Here is a 19,064-nt window from a genome sequence, read left to right as displayed (position 1 = left end):
CGGAGTTGTATGAGCTCTTTGTATATTTTGGAATTTAAGCCCTTGTCAACTGCATCGTTTGCAAATGTTTTCTCCCAGTCTGTAAATTGTCCTTTTGTTTTGTTTATGGTTTCCTTCACTGTGCAAAACTTGTGTGTTTGATTAGGTCCCATTTGTTTATTTTTGCTTTTATTTCAGTTACCTTGGGAGATTGGCCTAAGAAAACATTGGTCCGGTGTATGTCAGAGAATGTTTTGCCTGTGTTCTCTTCTAGAAGTTTTATGGTGTCATGTCTTATATTTAAGTCTTTAAGCCATTTTGAGTTTATTTTTGTGTATGGTGTGAGGGAGAGTTCTAACTTCACTGATTTACATGCGGCTATCCAGCTTTGCCAACACCACTTGCTAAAGATGAATTGTTTTCTCAATTTCACTTTTGGATTGGTCATTGCAAGTGTGTAGAAGTACAGTTGATTTTTGTGTATTGATCTTGAATCCTACAATCTTGCTGTACTTATTTATAAGCTCAAATAGTTGTTTAATTAGGTATTTTCATGTTTGGGGTTTTGTTTTATTTTTTCTTTTTTGGTATTTTAATGTTTGATAAGGAAAGTTCCCGTCCATTTTTCTGCTATATTTTGCTCATCTATTTGTTTTATAACATGGCCTTTAGTTTTATTTTATGAGGCTACACCTAACTCCGGCCCCCAAAAATCCCATTCAGTACATTTTCTGATCCCTTACATATTTGAGAATATATTTTTGTGGACTTCACATATAATTGTCAAAATAACTGGATATAAGATTCATGGATCATTATGTATTTTTCTCAGAATCCTGTCGACGTAGCTCAATTTTTCCCCTGGCATGTGGTGTGCCAGAAAATTCGGAGGTTGCCCTCATCATTTTTTCCTTAGAGGATAGCATGTGTCTTCCTTATGAATGCTTATGGAAGTTTTTCCCTTTATCTTTACAATTTAAAGTTTAGCCAGAATGTGTCTGGGTATGAATCACTTTTTCTTCAGTTTGCCTGGAACACAGTAAACATTTATAAAATACAATTTTTTTTTTGTTTTGCGGTACGCGGGCCTCTCACTGCTGTGGCCTCTCCCACTGTGCAGCACAGGCTCCGGACGCGCAGGCTCAGCGGCCATGGCTCACGGGCCCAGCCGCTCCGCGGCATGTGGGATCCTCCCGGACCGGGGCACGAACCCGTGGCCGCTGCATCGGTAGGCGGACTCTCAACCACTGCGCCACCAGGGAAGCCCAGCCTCAAAGAATTTTTTTTAAATTATAGCTGTGTTGTGCTTCTGCTCCGTTCGTTGTGGGTTAATCTTCTGAATACCTGCAGTTCTCAAGTTCAGATTTAATTCTCTCTCCTGCTCGTCTGATCTCTGTTTTCATGAATTTGGTCTCGTTGTTCTGACCTGTGTTGCGACGTCAGGGGCAGCGTCCCATCCTGTTCTCACGGCCGATTAACTCTCTGTGGTGCTGGTTCCGCTCACTCTCACCTGGGACGCATGTTCTAATTTTGCTCTTTCAACTTTCCCTTCCTGCAACTTCCCTGCCCACCCAGCTCCGCTCACATTTCAATGTGTCTTTGAAGTTTACCTTTCTTTTCCCCGTTTTGTGCTGTTGTTCCTGCGCCTCCGCCTTTTCTCTCCTATGCGTGTCTGCTCCTGTTCCACTGACCTCATCATTTCCTGTACCTTACTGAGGATGTTTTTATTCTCATTCTAGTAATAAATTATTTTTAGAGATTTAATCTTTTCCTGGGTTTCAGGATGCTATTATCATGTTCATGTTCTTCAGAATTTAAAAAAAATGTTGCTTTAAACTTCTTCCTTTCTCTTTTAAAAAATTTTATTTAAAAAAATGTGGTTATACACAAACTATCAATACTGTGGTACAAATGAACTTATTTACAAAATAGAAATAGAGTCACAGATGTAGAAAACAAACTTACGGATACCAGGGGCTAAGGGGGGGATAAATTGGGGGATTGGGATTGACATATACACACTACTATATATAAAATAGGTAACTAATAAGGACCTGCTGTATAGCACAGGGAACTCTACTCAATACTCTGTAATGACCTACATGGGAAAAGAATCTAAAAAAGAGTGGATGTATGTATACGTATAACTGATGCACTTTGCTGTACACCTGAAACTAACACAACATTGTAAATCAACTATACGCCAATAAAAATTTAAAACAAAAAACAAAAAAATCGTGGTTAAATCTATATAACATAAAGTGTTCCATCTTAATCATAGTCAAGTGTGCAGTTGAGTGGCATTAAGTGCATCACACCACTGTGTCACTGCCCCCACCATCCATCCCCAGACCTCCCTCCGTCCTGCAAAACTGAAACTCTGCGCCTGTTAAGCAGTCACTCCCCAGCCCCCGACCCAGCCCCTGGCCCCCACCCTTCCTCTCTCCGTCTCTGAATTTTTACTCTAGGGACCTCATGTCAGTGGCATTGCACAGTATTTGTCCTTTTGTGTCTGGCTGATTTCACTCAGCATCATGTCTTCAAGGTTCATCCACGTAGTAGCAGGTGTCCGAACTTCCTTCCTTCTGAGGGCTGAATACTAGTCCACTGTGTGTATGTTCACATTTTGTTTACCCATCATCCGGTGGTGGGCGGTTGGATTGCTTCCCCCTTTTGGCTGCTGTCCTCGTGCTGTGGCCATGGGTTTACGAATGTCCCTTTGAGTCCTGCTTCCCCTGATCTTTAAGGAGACAGCATCTCATCGGGACGTGGTGTTTGTCACCAGGTGGCAACATGGATTCCCCCTGGTTTGGCTCTCCATCGTCCGGGGCCGTTTCAGTTAGCTTCTCAGATACACGGATGGGAAGCAGGTCGGTGTGTGTGATCCCCAGGCCGGTGTTCAGCACCTCAGCAGGGGCTCATAGCTCTGGTGTCCCGCGTGGAAGCCTCCACTTCACCCAGTGGGTGGTTCTCTGATTCCCTGGGCCAAGGACTGCACAGAGGACTGCATGGTGTGAAGGTTTGCCCCCCGGCTGAACATTAGACACACCAGAGGAAATGTTAAATGACGCTATGCTTAGGCTCCACCCTGAACCGACGACTCAGGCGTTCTGCGTCCGGCCCAAGCACCAGAGGTTTACCAGCTCCGCAAGTGATGCCACCGTGGAGCCACGGCCAGAAGTGCTTTGTCTCAAGATGCCTGACTCAGGCTGTCCTCCTGCGCGGTGGCCCTGGCCTCCCAGGATGCAGGTGCCGCCGCCCCCCGCCCCTCCCTCCTGCCGTGTTGTTTTCGGGAATCGGGGTCTCTGAGTGGACACAGAAGTGGGGATTGGGGTGCTGTGGGGGCTGGAGCCCTGGCTGCCTGGAAACGCGTTGCTCACACAGTCAGGGGAGGCGGCTGTGCAGTTTTCTGGAACGCGATTCCGAAGAAACGGGCAAGGGGGGACGTGCCTTCCGCCTTCCGTCTAAGGCAGGGGCTCCCCTGTTTCACAGAGCAAACCAGATGAAAACCACTCACTCCTGGCTGTTTTCCTCAGTTCCACTGACCTCGGGGCCAGCATTGATGTCAGATTCTGGTTAAGTGTTGCTTCTGGTCAAGGTCTAAGATTTCGTCTTTTTCTGTGTCTCCATAGGTGTCGTAGTGGGAAGGTGGTTACATTTTCCGCTGTTTTAACTGGGAACTACTGGAGTATCTGACCTGTCTCCTGGGCCAGGGGAGAGGCCTATGGCTAGTCTCCCGTGTCAGCTTCAGCGCGGGTGGAGGTGCGGGGTGCTCACAGGTCAATCCGTGAAATCCGAAGAGGTGATGGGCGTCGGGGGCCCCCGAGGGGGAGGAGGGGGGCCTAGTGCAAGGAAGGGCACCGGCCTTTACAGAGGTGCAGAGGTGAATAAACCACGCACTCGGGACGGGAAGTGGGGGGAGAGAGGCATGCTTCCCAGATGAAGTGGAGAATGGGGGGCCCTTCTGAGAAACGAGGCGGATGGGAGAGTCATTCCGGGGACAGGCTCTTGAAGCCCAAGCTAAAGAGCTCGGGGTTGGCTGGAAGCCGTAGGTGACTGAGCAGGAGGAAGACAAGCCCAGAACATGGGGGTGGTTCTCTAGTCTGTGTGAGTGGATGGGTGGGTGGACAGACAGACGGATGGGTGGACAGACAGAGGGGTCGGTGGAGGGGCGGGAGGTAGGGGCTGGGGGGAAAGGACTGACCCCACGCAGCTGTGGCCTCCTGGCTTCCACACTGGTCCACGGGGAGCCAGGGGCCCTCGGGAGGAGGGACGACCGGACCCTGGGTTAGGGACGCAGAACCGGCGTCTTTCTTCCATCCCCCACGGCACCCTTTTCCATGGCACCTGTTACTACAGAGTCTGGTGGGGTGGCCTTTAAGACACTGGGGTGTTGCTCGTGTTCCTGGACCGCGGACATCTCTGCCCCTCCCTGGAGGGGTCGTCTGCCTCTTCCCCCACCGGCCATAGCACTCCTTACCGAGGGCAGGCGCCCTGGCCCCAGGCAGCCACAGGACAGGCTAACGCCTCTCAGACGGCCCAGGAAGGCCCACCGAAGCCAGCCTGCTGTCTGGAATCCAGCGGCGGGAGGCGGGGGCGTGGATGGGTGCCTTTCGGAGTCCCCACCCCGGATTCTGGGACTGTCACCCACAGGGCTGGCCTTCTGCCCAGATCTGTAGGTCTGTGTCTTCAGGGGAAGCTGGTAAAGGCTGCACACGGAGGATCCTCCCTGCCTCCCCCATGGAGGGCAGGTAATTATTCTTATATGTTAGTGCCGATTAAACACGCGGAATAGCCTGGAGGGAGGCTCAGGTGTCACCTTTGATGTACACAAAGGAAGCTCTCTCTGCTCCTGGGGTTCTCGCCCATCCATCACTCTCCTGGTGGGTGGAGGGGAAGGGTGGCTCCAGCCTCAGCAGAGCTCAGAGGACCGGTTGGAATTGGCTTTGTCTTAATATCCTCCCTTTGATCTGCTGAGAGGCTGACAGCAAGAGGGGAAGGATCTCATTAGGTGACATAAATCAGAGCTAATGAAACCACAGTCCTCCGACAGACGCAGACTTTCCTGTGTGGGGAGAGGCGGTGAGCGGTGTTGCCCTAACCCTCCCCTCCGCTGGGGGGACACAGATTAATTAAGGCTCCATCTCCTGTACCCCCACCCCTGCCCCTGCAGCAAAGCTCGACTTTAAGCTTCTGGGGGCCTAGACACCAGCGTCCGCTCCGCCCCCCGACGCTGTCCGTCACTTTAGGACGCTTCCTCCCGCTGGGGTGCTCGGGGTTCCAACCCCCAAGAGTTTTCATTTCTGGACTCAGCGTCGTGCACACCCTGGGAGGCCGGGCATTGGGACCCCAGCTCTTCACGAGACCTTGGCCATGACGCGGGGCAGGAGTGGCTGTCCCCTTGGGGTCTCTGGGAGTCTAAACCGGGCCCTGTCTGTGGGGCAGAGAAGGGTGAGTGCCGTATGCTCCCCAGTGGGCCAGGGCAGGAGGGAAGGGAAGCTGGCTCCATGCCAACCGCCTTCTTTGGCTCTGCCCTCTTTACTCTGTGACCTTGACCGTCCTTGACCCCTTTCCTCCTTGGTTGCGGGGGTCCCTTTCAGCTCTCACCCTGTGACTGGTCTCTTCTCGGTAGGCGGTCCTATGAACAGTGCTGGAAGTGCTCAGAACTCCATCAAAACAAACAAAAGCCACACAGGTCGAATGCCCACTTGGCAAGTTGCAGGGAGAGGCCACAGCCCATGCCCCCAGGGGTCTTCCCGTGTGATCAGAGAAGAGCGTGGTGATGGTCAAAAGTCCAGAGCTGGCCTTGGCCTTCCTCCCGCCTACACTGAGCATCCTTCCCATCCTCCTTCCCAGAGCTCCCTGCATTCCACGTCTGTGTCCCAGTTCCAGAAGTTTCTCTCAAAAAGCTATAATCTCCATTGAAATTAAAAGGCTACCTAATAATGTCTGCCAGATTTCTAAAAACACTATCAGCAACTTCCATTCTTTAAAAAAGGAATAGTGTCCAAGTGGTAAAATTTTTTTTTTTTTTTTTTTGTGCGGTACGCGGGCCTCTCACCGCTGTGGCCTCTCCCGTTGCGGAGCACAGGCTCCGGACGCGCAGGCTCAGCAGCCATGGCTCACGGGCCCAGCCGCTCCGCGGCATATGGGATCCTCCCGGACCGGGGCACGAACCCGCATCCCCTGCATCGGCAGGCGGACTCTCAACCACTGCACCACCAGGGAGGCCCAAGTGGTAAAATTTTAATCGTCCTGAAGTGCTTGTGGGCCACGGGGGTGGGGTTGGCTGCCTGAAGCCTCTACGGAATGCTAGGCACGTGTGTCAATTAAAATGAAATAAACATAGAGGCTCCGTTCCTCAGTGGCACCAGCCTCCCTTCAGGTGGTCGAGAGCCGCAGGTGCCCCTGCGGACCAGCTGTCTCAGAGGGGACCAGAGGCCCCGCCCCCTCGCCCTTCAGAAGACTCCTCCCCTGGGAACCAGCTCAAATGTCACCTCCTCTGTGAGGCCTTACTGGATTTCCCACAGGCATCAGGCGGGTCCCAGCTGCAGAGTGTTTTCCACAGGCTCACTTGACCAAGTACCAACTGTGGGTTTGGAGCCACAGACTTTGGAGTCAGAAGCACGGTTTCACCTCTGAGCCCGCTTTCCTGCAGGCAAGGTGAGAAGGTCGAGCTTCCAACTCCACAGGGCTGGGGTGGAGGTTCAATATGCAAGTGTATGTGAAATACTAGCGCGCCTGGTGATGAGTAGCTCTCAGGAAACGCTGGCTGAGGTTTTCGTGTTGCTTCATTAAATAATAAATAGTCTAAGAGCTTCTCCAGAGAGGGGTTGTGTGCAGCTCATGCTGGAGCCCGGAGCCGAGGCTGGCCTGGCCGTCGGCGCTGATGAGCGCTTAGTGTGTTCCGTGCACTCCATTGGGTGGAATGTCTCAGTCCATCGGGATTGAAGTTCATCCGCTCCGATGAAATCGAGGACTAAGGGACTGACGCTTACTGGCTGAACTGAGACTCCTGTGATGAGGGGCACCTGGGGAGCCTGGTGGTTGGGGGGCTGCAGTAGTGGCTTGTGAGAGCCCTGGGAGAGCGCACAGGCCCCCTGGGGCCTGCAGGCTGCGGTCTCCCAGGGAGCGGGGAGTGTCTGTGTGTAGAGATACCTGGGCGACAGCTGGTTGTGTCTGCTTGGTGCCCAGGTGGACCAGCCCTTCCGCCAAGCCTACCCCCTGGGAGCCCCACGCCCTCCCGCTGAGGCTGGAGGCTGGAGGCCGGCACTGGTGGCGGTGTTGATGTGGGAGTCTGGGGCCCACTGCCTGCGGGAGGCCTAGGCACATCCTTGCGGCTCAGCAGGTGCCAGTCTGTCCCCGAGCCCTCACCTTCACGGCGGTCCCCCGGTGTCAGTGGCTGCCTCGTGCACAGGGTCACCGGGTCCAAAGTGGCTGCTTTCTTTCTATTTTCACCTTCTTTCACCTTTCTTTTTCATCTTCTCTGTTGGGCCCGCTGGTCCTCAGGGGTGTCAGTCCCTCTCCGCTCCCAAGGGCTGTGTTCCACAACCGCTGGTCCTCCACGTGGCGTGGCTCAGAGTTGGAGAGACCCTGCAGCCACTGGAGCAGAATAGACCAGGGGACCCTCCCTGGGGACTGCGCTCAGAGAGCAGGTACCATGCCTGATCCCTTTTGAGTGGATACCTGGTGACAACAAGTGGATCAGCTGGTGGTCCACTAGGAGCCCCGAATCTGTCCCTCTGTCTTGAGTTTGACTAAGATTGGGTAGTACATAGGAAGGGTTAGAGAAAGAAAGTCCAGAGAGGGTCTGTTCAGTCAATCTAGTGCTCTGCGGGCTGTAAGCGACCTTGGTCTCCAAATAGGAATGTGCCTCCTGCAGCTCAGACAGGTGCAGTCCTTATAGGGACCCAGGCTGGTGGAAAGAAGCCTTAAGCTTGAGTCAAGCCCTGCCGCTTACCCGCTTCAGGCATTTCTCTCTCCTTCTCTGGGCTCCTGGCCCTTCTGGTGAGCTGAGTGGGGCAGACGGCTCCTTCAAGCTCTGAGGGAACAGGATCTGCGTCTACACCCCAGCTCTTCCGGTCTCTGTCACTGTCACTGTCACTGAGCAAGGTCCCAGCTCCATCTCTTCTGCTGTCACTGGCTCCCAGCTGGGGTCTCTCCACCCTCCCATTCTGTCAGTGGGACCAGGCCGCTGCCTGAGCCTGCGGGGCTTGGAGAGCAGGGGCCCAGCCCTCCCTCCGGGCCTCCTGGGGGAGCGCGGGGAGCCGTTTGGCTCTGGAGAGGCTCAGCGGCTTCCCCAGGGCCCAGGCAGGCCCAGGCTGGCCTGTGAGGTGCCTGCTGGCCAGCAGCCTCCTGGGGAGCGGAGCCCAGCCCCCGTGGGAGCTCGGGCTATTGGCTTTACTCCAGGGCTCCGTGGCATAACTGCCCTCTTCTTCCCTGCCGGAGAGCTGGACCAGCTCCTCAGCTGCCACCTCCAGAGCAGGGGGCCCCCCGCCCACCCTCAAGCACGGGACCCGGGAGCCGGAACCCAAACTGAGGGGTGGGGGATGCTTGGAGGACACCCGGCCTGCCAGGGGCTGGGCAGGGGCTGCAGGAGGGTCCCCAGGGGCTAGAGGTTGCTGGGGGCAGGGGGCCGCCCCACACAGGAGAGGGGCAGGGGGAGTGGAAGCCGGTGCCACTCCGTTTCCTCTCGTCCCCCTCCCCACTCCTCTCTGGGCGCCTTGGGGACCCACCTAAAAGGGGGCTTTGTCCTCCCAGCCGACGCCTCAGGAGGACCTGAGGTCGCCAGGTGCCGAGCTCCTCCCTGGGCCCCTCTGCCCCTCTGCACAGCCTCCCTGTTAGAGAGGCAGCTGCGGGCAGCCTCTGAGCTGTGCGTTTCGTGTGCATTTAGCCTCCAAGTAGTCTCGGATGGGTGGGGAGTCAGTGTGTACAGCTGAGGAGACCAGCCCAACAGGTTAAATGAGGGATTTGTGACTAGATCCGCCTGCTGGCCAAGTCCATGCTCACAGGACGCCCCCAGGGTGAGAGCTGCCACATAAAGTGCAGATACTGCACAGGACCTACTTATTCTAAAAGGTTATTCCTGTTTATTGGAAATTCAAATTTAACTGGGCAATGTCCCAAATATTGCATGGGACCTACTTATAGAAAAAACGATTTGTTATTTACACGAAATTCAAATTTAAGTGGGCAACATGGATCACTGTGTGGGAAATCCAGCCCTGCTGCCCTGGGTCCATGGCCCACACTGAGCCCACCTGTGCCAGGCCCGCCCAGACGCAGGCTCAGGCCTGACCGACCTCACCCGCGACTGTCCCAGCTCCAACACTTGCCAGTTTGCTGGATTCCCCCTTCGGCACGTCCCTGTCCCCAAGCATCGGGCAGGGTGGGAGGTGCTGCAGACACTTCCTCTGCTCCCAGCACCCCCCCACCGCCCCCCCCACCCCGCCTACGGCGCCTGAAGCCTGTGAGCTGTGGACGGAGGCGGGGTGTTCTCCCTGGTCCAGCCCAGCCCTTCCCTGCGAATGGGAGAGCCGACCAGGGAGAGGTGGCCCTTCTCAGCCCTCCTGCCCTGGGCTGCACCCAACGCAGCAGCAGGACTAATCAGGGCCGTGGTGACCTGTGAAAGCGGGCGCAGGTGTGTGTGAGGCCACACGTGTGTGCTCACCACGTATGCACACAGAGGCAGCTCCCGGACGCCGAGCTCACCGAGTGACGGCCGTCCCCCTGCCCGGCCCCAGCCCCGGCTCGCGTCTGGCTTCCCGCCTCTGTCCTCTGTCCTTCAGTGGGACGCTTCCCCGGGCGCTCAGGTGCTCACCCTGCTCACAACTCCAGGACCGGTGTCGCAGGGGGTGAGGCACGTGGATTTGGGCTCAGACACCTGGGTGGAACCCCAGCTCTCTAGTGACCTTGGTCCCTCTGTGAAACACGTGCTCAGAGCCCCTCGTGGCATTGCTGCCAGGATGCCGATCACATGCCTGGTACCGACCTGGCCTAGGACAAGGGCTCGTAAGTGGGAGCAATGACACTGCGGGGTCGTGGTTGTCACTGGAGGGGGAGCACCCCTGCCTCGGGGACCCAGGCTCCCTGGAAAGGCAGCGGCCGAGAGCCAGGCTGCAGCCCCACCCGACCCCCCGTGTCCCACGGGGAGGGGGGGCTTATGGATTTGACCTCCTAAGGGAGTATGAAGTCATGCCCGCTGCCCATCCACACTGGCCCTGTGTCCCCCTGCCTGAGGCCCTCATTCATGAGCCCCACCCGCCACTGTCCTGGCCTAAATCCTACCTTCCTTAAGGCCATTTGTGGGGCTGCGGTCTATGTGGTCTAAGTGGGACTCAGGGCTCAGCTTCCCACCCATGGTCTCTGGGAAAGCTGGGGCCAAGGTGCTGCCCCACTGGGGGTCTCCCCAGGCCCATGAGGAGCCTCCGGACATCTGCTGGGGTCTCTGTGGACGGGAGCGAGGTGAGGGTGAGAGCCTCACCGCGGTGGAACGGGTGTCAGAGCAAGACCACGCCTGGTAGGAAGGTCTGTCCGGGTCCCCTCAGGCCACTGGCGGCTCGGCCAGCCCCAGGCTGGGGAGTCGCTCCCCTGTTTATTTGAGGACACTGCTGTCTGTGAACGGTGTGTCGTGGAGGGTGTGGGAGATGACTTACCCAGGAGGGGGTGCTGGAGCCCGGGGCCTGGAGTGATGGGTGACTGAACCCCAGAGCAAGGCCCCAGGGCCAGCCGAGCACTGACCACAGGACGAAACGTCTGGCTCCCCATTCAGGCTCCCTCTCCCGTCCAGCTGTCCCTGCCGCTGACCAGAGCGTCAGAAGCTCTGGAAGGCCTGGCTCGGTGCTTGGGAGACATTAATGTGCTTACGACCCAACCGATGACCTGGGAGTCAGGTTAGAATTCAGGTTCTGACCCAGAAAGTCCGGGATGGGGCCTCAGACTCTGCCTTTCCGACCAGCTCCCCGGTGGTGCTGAGCTTACGGTCTGTGGACCACACTGCCGGAGGACGATCTGCACCACTGATGCCTGGGGCCAGGGGCGGCGGGGGCGGGGGAGGCATGACGGAGCCGGTGTGGCCAAGCCTGCTCGATGGGGTGGAGAGGCGGTGTGTGAGTGCGGGGTGCGGGAGATGGTGGGTGGGGCAGAGGGAGGAGCTCCAGGTTGGCGCAGGGATCGGCGAGGCGCGTGGGCGCAGGAGCGTGCTGGCGGTGCAGCACGACGGTTAGAGGTGTGTTACCTGGAGCTGGATGCCTGAGCTCGAACCCCAGCTTCACCACTTCCCAGACGTGTGACTTACCGCAAGGAACTCAGCCTGTCTGTACCTCATTTTTCTCATTTGCAAAATGTGAACCTCACAGGCTGTGAAAAAATTAAATGACGTGATACATACAGTGCCCCGGAACATAGCAAGTGCACGCTTGGTAAACGGGGCCTCCGACTGTATGAGGATGAGGCTTCAGGTGCTGCCTCCGAGGGTCTGTGATGGCACACGGGGCAGGTGGGGGTGAGGTGAAGGGGTGTCCCGTGCGGGGTGCTTTGCAGGGGATGCTAAAGGCTCCTAGAACTGCCGGGGGCGATCCCGTGCCAGGGAGCTTGCCAGGCCGGCACCATGACATCCCCGGTCAGGGCAACAGGGGCTCCTTCAGGAGAGGACCCTTTGGGGTCTGGACCCTGCAGTGGTCCAGCTCACCCCTCGAGCTCCCACGGACGTGCCTGTCCCTTTCTGGGCATGGTCTTGTGCCGAGCACCTGTCTTTTCGTCCATCTGCCCGCCTCCAGGCTGGCCCCTCCTCAGCACCAGAAACCTGGCCACGTCCTTCTTTGTTTACAGCCCCCCCCCGGCTCCCCGTTTCCCTGACACAGAGCACAGAACCGCTCGCAGGGCCCTCAAGCTCCAGCCCTGCTCCCTCCGGCTTCCCCTTGCCCTTCCTGAAGCCCCGCCTGGGCCTGGCTGCTTGCATCCCCTGCAAGATGCTCTCTTTCTTTCCCACACGCCGCCCTCCTCCACTGGCTGATTCCTCCTAGTCGGCCAGGTCTCCACGTCACATCACCTCCACCTGAGGCCACTCCTAATGCCTCCCCAGCCATCGCACCGCGCTGGAACGTCTTCCGACCTTCCCACTGAGTTGTGAAGGGCGGGGACACCGTCCTCTTTGTGGCCGATGCTTATCCAGCACTTTCCAAACTGTCTGTGCATAGAAACATCTAGGGCACTCTTTAGAAACAGATTCCAGGCCCCACCCTGGCCTTCCGAACCAGGCCATCCTGGGAAGGCTCTTGGAGCCTGTTCCCACCTGTGGTCCCCAGGTCACCAGCACAGTCAGACCATCGAGGGTCTGACGACAGTGACCAAGTGACAGGCACTCACTGAAGGGCCTGTGGCCGTCAGGTCAGGTCTGACGTGGGTGGAGGTCTTTCCTAGTTGCAGCTTTCGGGGCCTGTCCTGGTTGGTTTGCTCTCCCATCCAAGGCTCCTGTGTCTGCCTGTTCACCCACAGCTCCCCTGCTGGTGAGCCTGGGGGTTTCTCCCAGGGGTGGGAGGGACACTGGTGAAACGGCTCAGGGAACAGACAGGAGCACTGCCGGCTGTCGACACGTGGGCTCGTGCTGCTGGGATGGAAGAAAGGCACCTCCGCCACCGCCCAGTCTTCCTTAGGGTCAGCATGACGGGGCCTTCGGGCCTGTGTGGTTGAGGGCTGGCGTTTCCATGACATAGGTGCCATCTGCCCACACAGAGGACCAAGCATCAGTGCAAAGCCCCTCAAGACAGCAAAGCCCAGGGGCAGATCCACGGCCACAGGCCAGCTTGTCTCGTCCCTGTGGGACCAGCTGCATGGGGTGATGGGGTTTCAGCCCGAGCCCTGGACTAGGAGGCACACTGGTCACTGACCTCGTGGCTTGGGCACAGCTGTGAAAAGCTGGCATGGGCTGTCTCCTTGTCCTGCTGGCTGCCAAGAGTGTCTAGACCTCACACCAGAAGTCCTCTGCCGCCGTGGACCCTCTGGCTGTGGACAGACCGGACCGTCCACCATCCGTCTGCCTGTTCTGACATCCAGGAGCCTCCCGTAGGCCATCAGCCAAGCAGGGAGCCCCGTCCAACACCTGGGCCCTTGAGCCGGGGAGCAGGGTGAGCAGTAGGGAGCGGCCTGTGGTTTTGAGGAGGCATTTCCTTTGGCCACGTCCAGGGAGGAGCTCTCCCCGTGTCCATGGTGGGAACATCTCTGTTATCCAGCCTCAGAGTGGATGGAGCTGGGGAGAACAGCGTCCCCAGAGCAGGGGAGCCGCGGCCCAGATGAGGAGCTTGAGCGTGGCAGGGGGAACACTGTTGTCCACAACCGGGCTGTGGGTCCAGCCTTGGGTCACCGACGGGAATGCAGGGCGGAAAGGGCCAAAAGCTGTGGCTTGGAGCTGAGGCGAACCCCGGGGTCCCTTATTCCCAGGCGCCTCGGAGGCTGCCCTGGCACAGCACTGACCCTCCCCTCTCTCCACCAGGCGCCTCGATGCCAACCTCATCTCCCTGGTCCCGGACAAGAGCTTCGAGGGGCTGTCCTCCCTCCGCCACCTGTGGCTGGACGACAACGCGCTCACCGAGATCCCCGTCCGGGCCCTCGGCAATCTCCGCGCCCTGCAGGCCGTGACCCTGGCCCTGAACCGCATAGGCCACATCCCCGACTACGCCTTCCGGAACCTGTCCAGCCTCGTGGTGCTGTGAGTGCTGCCCCTTGGCCCACCCAGATGGCGGCGTGTCCACCCTGCACAGCTGCGCTCTTGGCTGTGTCCCTGAGGTTTCCGAACCTTCCGGTCTGCGTTTCCCCTTGTAACGTGAGGATGACCATCTCCTGTTGACCCCGTGGGGCTACTGTGAGGCCAGGGGACATAAGAAGTGCTCTGAGAGGCTGAAAGAGAGGAATTAAGCTGCGATTCCCTCTGCTATTATATGCAAATATTTTAACTATACCGCACCAATGGGAATGCATGCCAAATATCTCCTGAATGATTTGCACCATATTTGACAATCAGGCAATGGGTGGATGCAGTCTTGTGCTTTGGCACAGGGGTGGGATAAACTCACCTCATCCCCAGGCCTGGAGGAGGAGAGAGAAGCCAGCGCTGTAATTAGACAGCACAGCCCTGCCGGTAATTCCGTGGGAGATAGCATCCCCGGCAGGAACTGGAGCGCAGGGTTAACTCTGTCCTCCCCCCCCATCCCCCCCCCCACCCCGGAACTTTGGAGTGCAAATTAGCATTGGAGTGCAAAGTTCACAGGGTAATTGCCAAGGGCTTGGAGGTCATGTGTAATTGCTTTGGGTTACATCCTAATTGCCGTGGGGACGTAAGGCCTCCCCTGCTCTTGGAAATCTGGTATGATTTTCCAAACCAGGGAGCGGACGAGGCATGAGTTTGTCTACTTCTCTGTCCTGGGAGACTGGAGAAGCGGGACCAGCATCCTCCTGCACCACATCCTCTGTCAGCATGGCCACACTGTCCTCCTTCTGGGCGCCAGTGGGGGGTATTGACGGCGGCTAAACAGAATGGGGTGGCTGATTCCAGCTTTGGTGATGCCCTGTGACATCGTGATGTTCCCTGGGAATAAACGGCGTCAGGTCTCTGAGAGACAAGACTGCTGGAAAAATGTGGGCCTCACGATGGGCCCCCGACAAGCGAGCAGCGGAGGGTGTACGGAGGCCCGTGGGGGCCCTGCAGAGTCCAGGGGAGGAGAGCCGGCCGCTGTCTCAGAGGCTGGCGGGCCAGTCCCAGTAGCAGGATGCTGGTGGGAAGGAGAGCAGTGCTGTTGCTTAACTCTCAGGCCGAGGGGACCGGACGCTGAGTCAGGCTCGTCTCGGGGCTCAGGGCAGCCGAAGCAGCTGGAGGAGGGAAGCGGGGGCCTGCTGGGCTGGGGGCCGTCCTGGGCCGGAAAGGTGGCTTAGAGTAGGCAGGTGAGGAGCAGGGGCTCCAAGCAGGTGTCAGCAAAGACACGGGGGCGGCGGGCTGTTGGCTGAGGCGAGCACGCCAGTGAGGCCGGAGAGAAGGCCGGGCAGCTGTGTCCGGGAGCTCAGAGTCAGAGCAGGAGTCCGGCTGTGGCCTGCGCGGGGCAGGGGAGGCTGGAGGCGAGAAGGGGGGTTGGGAGTCTGGTTTGAAGGATGGGCGGGAACAGGGGAGACTGGATCTAGGAGGCAAAGTCCAGCTTAGGGAGGAGACAGAGGCATGGCCCTGAGGGACGTTGCGAAGGAAGAATCCATCCGACTTGAGGTTTTCACAGGGTGGGAGGCCAAGGTCGGGGGCGTGAGTGGGGGAGTTTGGCTACTGCGGATCCAGGAGGGGCCGGGGGGCCACCGGGCACAGGAGGGGAGGGGCCCAGGGGCCCACGACGCTGAGCGAGGAGAAGCCCAGAAGCATCGCCCCTGCCCTTCAGCTCCTCCGGCCCTGGGACCGGGGACATAGGCTTCCGTGGCCGGTGACCTTGCAGGGCAGAGGGGGCTGGAGAAAGCCGTCCAGGACCTAGGGCTGAGCTGCAGGAAAGCGCAGAGGCAGAGGAAGAAGGTGGGTGGACGGGGGTCTGGCCGGAGGTGTGAGGCAACCAGCGGGTGCAGAGAGGCTTCGTTTCAACCCGAACCCTGGGCCTTGGTCAGGCTGCTCTGCGCAGCCCTGAGGGGACCAAGGGGCGCTGAACTGGACGGCAGTGCTGTCCTGTGTGGGGTCTCATCTCTTCCTCTGGACCATAAGCCCCAACAGGCTGGCCTGCAGAAGGTGCTCGGGACGCCTGGAGTGACCCAGTCGTAGTCTGTAGGCCTGGGCTGCAGGGTCAGAAGCTGAGATGCTGTGGACCAGAGGCGCTGGCGGGGCTGGGGGACGGGGTGGGGACGGAGATGAGCTTCAGCCGGAGGTGCGGGAAAGGGGAGTTTGGTGACAGCGAAGGAAGCATGGAGGGGAGGGGCTCGTTCCCAGAGGCCAGGGCTGTGTTCTCCCTGTCAAATCCAAGCCCCTGCGGTGGGTCTGCCTGCCTCCTGGACATGGAGCAGGTGGGGAAGGACCCCCTCCTCTCGAGACCCCCAGCCCTGCCCACCACATAGGATGGGGTCTGCCTGTTGCCTTGCCATCTGAACATCTTGGAGGCCAGTCTGATTTCTTCCCCATGTACGTGATTTCCTTTTCCTTCCTGAAGATGTCTTTTAATCCTTGAACTTTAATAGCTTTACTAGAATATGACACAGTGTGGAATTTTCTGCATCCAATTTTCCTGAAACAATGTATGCTTTTGACCTGCAGATTTCATTCTTTATTGTAGAGAGTTTTCTTTTGTGTTACATTTTGAATACGTCTTTTGTCTCATGTTTGGATCCTGGCCCTCAGAGACATCAATAGCCCAGTGTTGACTCACATCGATTATTTTCTAGCTGTTTTAGCCTTTTGCTCTCATGCAGCCAAGCTCACCATTTTAGCTCAGGCTTTTTCTCTGACATCCATTGCACTGCCAGCAGTGTCTATACTGTTCCTTGTCTCAAACTTATTTACTAGCTTTTTATTATTATTATTATTTTATTTATTTTTGGCTGCGTTGGGTCTTTGTTGCTGGGCACGGGCTTTCTCTAGTTGCGGTGAGCGGGGGCTACTCTGTTGTGGTGCGCAGGCTTCTCATTGTGGTGGCTTCTCTTGTTGCAGAGCACGGGCTCTAGGCGCGTGGGCTTCAGTAGTTGTGGCACGTGGGCTTCATTGCTCCACGGCATGTGGGATCTTCCTGGATCAGGGATCTGGGAACCAGTTGGGATCCTGTAGTTGAGCCCACCTGTGGCCCCTGCATTGGCAGGTGGATTCTTAACCACTGCACCCCCAGGGAAGCCCTACTGACTGGTTTTTTACTGATGTATTTTTGGTCTTCAATTCATTTCCTTACTCTACAATGTCATTTTTGCTTTCACTTAGAAATGCTGTCTTTGAAATGTTTTACTGGGTTGTTTTGCAGCAGAAGGCAGCTGTGATAAATGTCTTGCTGCGCGTTCATCTGTTATGTTTTCTTCTAGGCTTGGGACTTCACCTGGCCTGGGTATCTCTCTTCTGCTCTTCCTGTTGTATGTTTGCACAATTGCCATGTGATTTCTCTTTCTGGCTTCTGCTGGGACAGCTGCATCACCTTGGCCCCCTCGGCTCTCCCTCAAGGCTGTCGTTTGTGGGCCAGAGCGGTGGGTAAATGAGGGTCCACCTGCCTGTGGGTGCCCAGGTGCGCTGGTGCAGGTAAGGTGGTCCCTTGGCAGGGTCAGGCTGTGGTAAATGCAGGAATTCGTTCCCTCCATGCAGGAATTCCCTTGGGCTTCAGGTTGTCTCCTCAACGCATGAGGAGCCCGGAGCCTTCATTTTACTTTCCCTTCCCCTCTTCCCTGGGAAGCCAGCAGTGGGGAGGGAAAAGGACATCCACAGCCACTTCTCTTCAGATTTGGGGACTGCAGGGAGAATTCGCAGGATCTTGTTTTCTCACCAGTTCAGTTTCTGACGAGGATGTTTCCTTGGCCACAGTCTTTGCTGTTTATTTGCGTTATGTCTCTGCCCTTGCTTTGCTGCTACTGGTAGTATTTGGGGTGGGGCAGGGGGCCTGTCTCTGCTATTTTTGCTCATCTCACTAGGACTTGGGAGAAGAATATTCTGTCACTTACTTTCAACTCGCTCTTGACCTTGGAAGTCCCCCAGACTGACCTCGGGCCTCTCTCCCGACGTGTGCTCCGGCCAAGCCCTCACCCCCGCCCCCGGCCGCCTCTGTCCTCACGTCGCCTCCGCCTGGCACGCCCTACCCCTGCGTGTCTGCGTCCCGGACCTTGTGGTCCTGCGCGGGGCCGCTGCCTCCAAGGAGCCTTCCTTGGCGCCCCTGGCCTCACCCGTCTCCATCTCCAGGCCCACAGCTCACTCCGGTTGTAACAGAAAGCTCACCTTTAATGACACGCTGTCTGCCGTGGTTTGCTTCCGGCTCCTACAGTGCGTCTGGCCCCTGACCCAGGCAGCTGGGCCCCGTAGAAGAAGCCCCAACTGGATCCCCGACGTCGGACCTCTCCCCTCGAGCCTGGTGGGAGCCTGGTGGGAGCCTGCTTCGCCTCGGCCTGGGAAACGCCTCTGGTTTTTTCCTTGATAGGAAGTCTGAACGGCGTAGCCCCTGGCCACTCCAGCCTTGGGGATTGTGGCTTCCGAAGTCCATCTTGGCCCGTCAGTTTGTCCCTGGAGACAAAGGCTGACCCTCTGGGGTCACTGTCTGTGCCTCCTCCGCAAGCGCGTCTGCGTCCCCGCCCCAGCCCGACGCTGCGCGCACCTGTCCTGACCGCCTCTCCTCCCACACAGGCATCTCCATAACAACCACATCCAGCACCTGGGGACCCACAGCTTCGAGGGGCTGCGCAACCTGGAGACTCTGTGAGTGCCGGGGTGGGGGGGTCTGTCCTGTTGGGGACGGGAGTCCTGGCGTGGGGGGCGGAGGGGAAGTGGCAGGACTGGGGCGCTGGGACGTGGCCTTTCTCTGAGTGTCGCTCCTAGTGGGTTCTGTCCTCCTCCAGGGCGTGGGCTGTGCCCCCTGGGAGTTCAGGGTGGCCCTGCCCGCAGAGAGACCAAGACAATGAGATTTTAGACAGAAATGGAACTGCGAGACGAAGCGAGGAGAGTGAGGATATTAAGCCTGGAAGTGGAAGGCTTGGGGTGGGGCGGGGCTGGCTTGGCAGCAGTGACCCCCAGCCCCCCACCACTGTGGGAGAGAGGCTGCTGACGGGGGGAGGGTCTCCGGCTGCTCTAACTCGCGGAAAGCCTGGCAGGAGGCGCCCCTTCAGCGCCCAAGCTGTGGACTCTGAAAAAGCCACATTATTTACCCATCATCATCCTGGAATTCAGCTGCGGTCAGAAGGCACCCAAGCCCTCAGCACCTCCTCTGCGGTCTCGCGGCCCCCTCAGAGCGGGTGGGATGCACCCCCCTGGAGCCAACAGCCGGCCCACGGGAGGGGGAGGGGCTGCACCTTAGCCGCCAGCTGCAGGCCTGGGAGGGCACAGGGCAGAGCAGGACCCCAGGCCAGCAAGGGTGAACCCCCGACGCACGGTGCCGGTCCTCTCGCCGCCCCCCAAC

At 57.7% G+C, this 19,064-nt stretch overlaps 1 protein-coding gene across 2 annotated transcripts in view; it reads left to right on the top strand.

Annotated features, from left to right (window-relative positions):
* Positions 1-19,064, top strand: part of LGR6 (leucine rich repeat containing G protein-coupled receptor 6) — a 97,309-nt gene that overhangs the window by 47,309 nt on the left and 30,936 nt on the right. The window contains exons 5-6 of one of the 2 annotated variants that reach the window (XM_081218745.1): positions 13,469-13,684; positions 18,296-18,367. The exons of the other annotated variant lie outside the window; for it this stretch is intronic. Of the exons in view, the coding sequence (XP_081074871.1) occupies positions 13,469-13,684; positions 18,296-18,367 (288 nt within the window). The remainder of the gene's footprint in view (positions 1-13,468; positions 13,685-18,295; positions 18,368-19,064) is intronic. 2 annotated transcript variants of the gene reach the window in all.

This window comes from Mesoplodon bidens, assembly GCF_964165515.1.
Source record: "Mesoplodon bidens genome assembly, chromosome: 2".
NCBI lineage: Eukaryota > Metazoa > Chordata > Mammalia > Artiodactyla > Ziphiidae > Mesoplodon > Mesoplodon bidens.
This window is presented reverse-complemented; position numbering and strand designations above follow the sequence as displayed.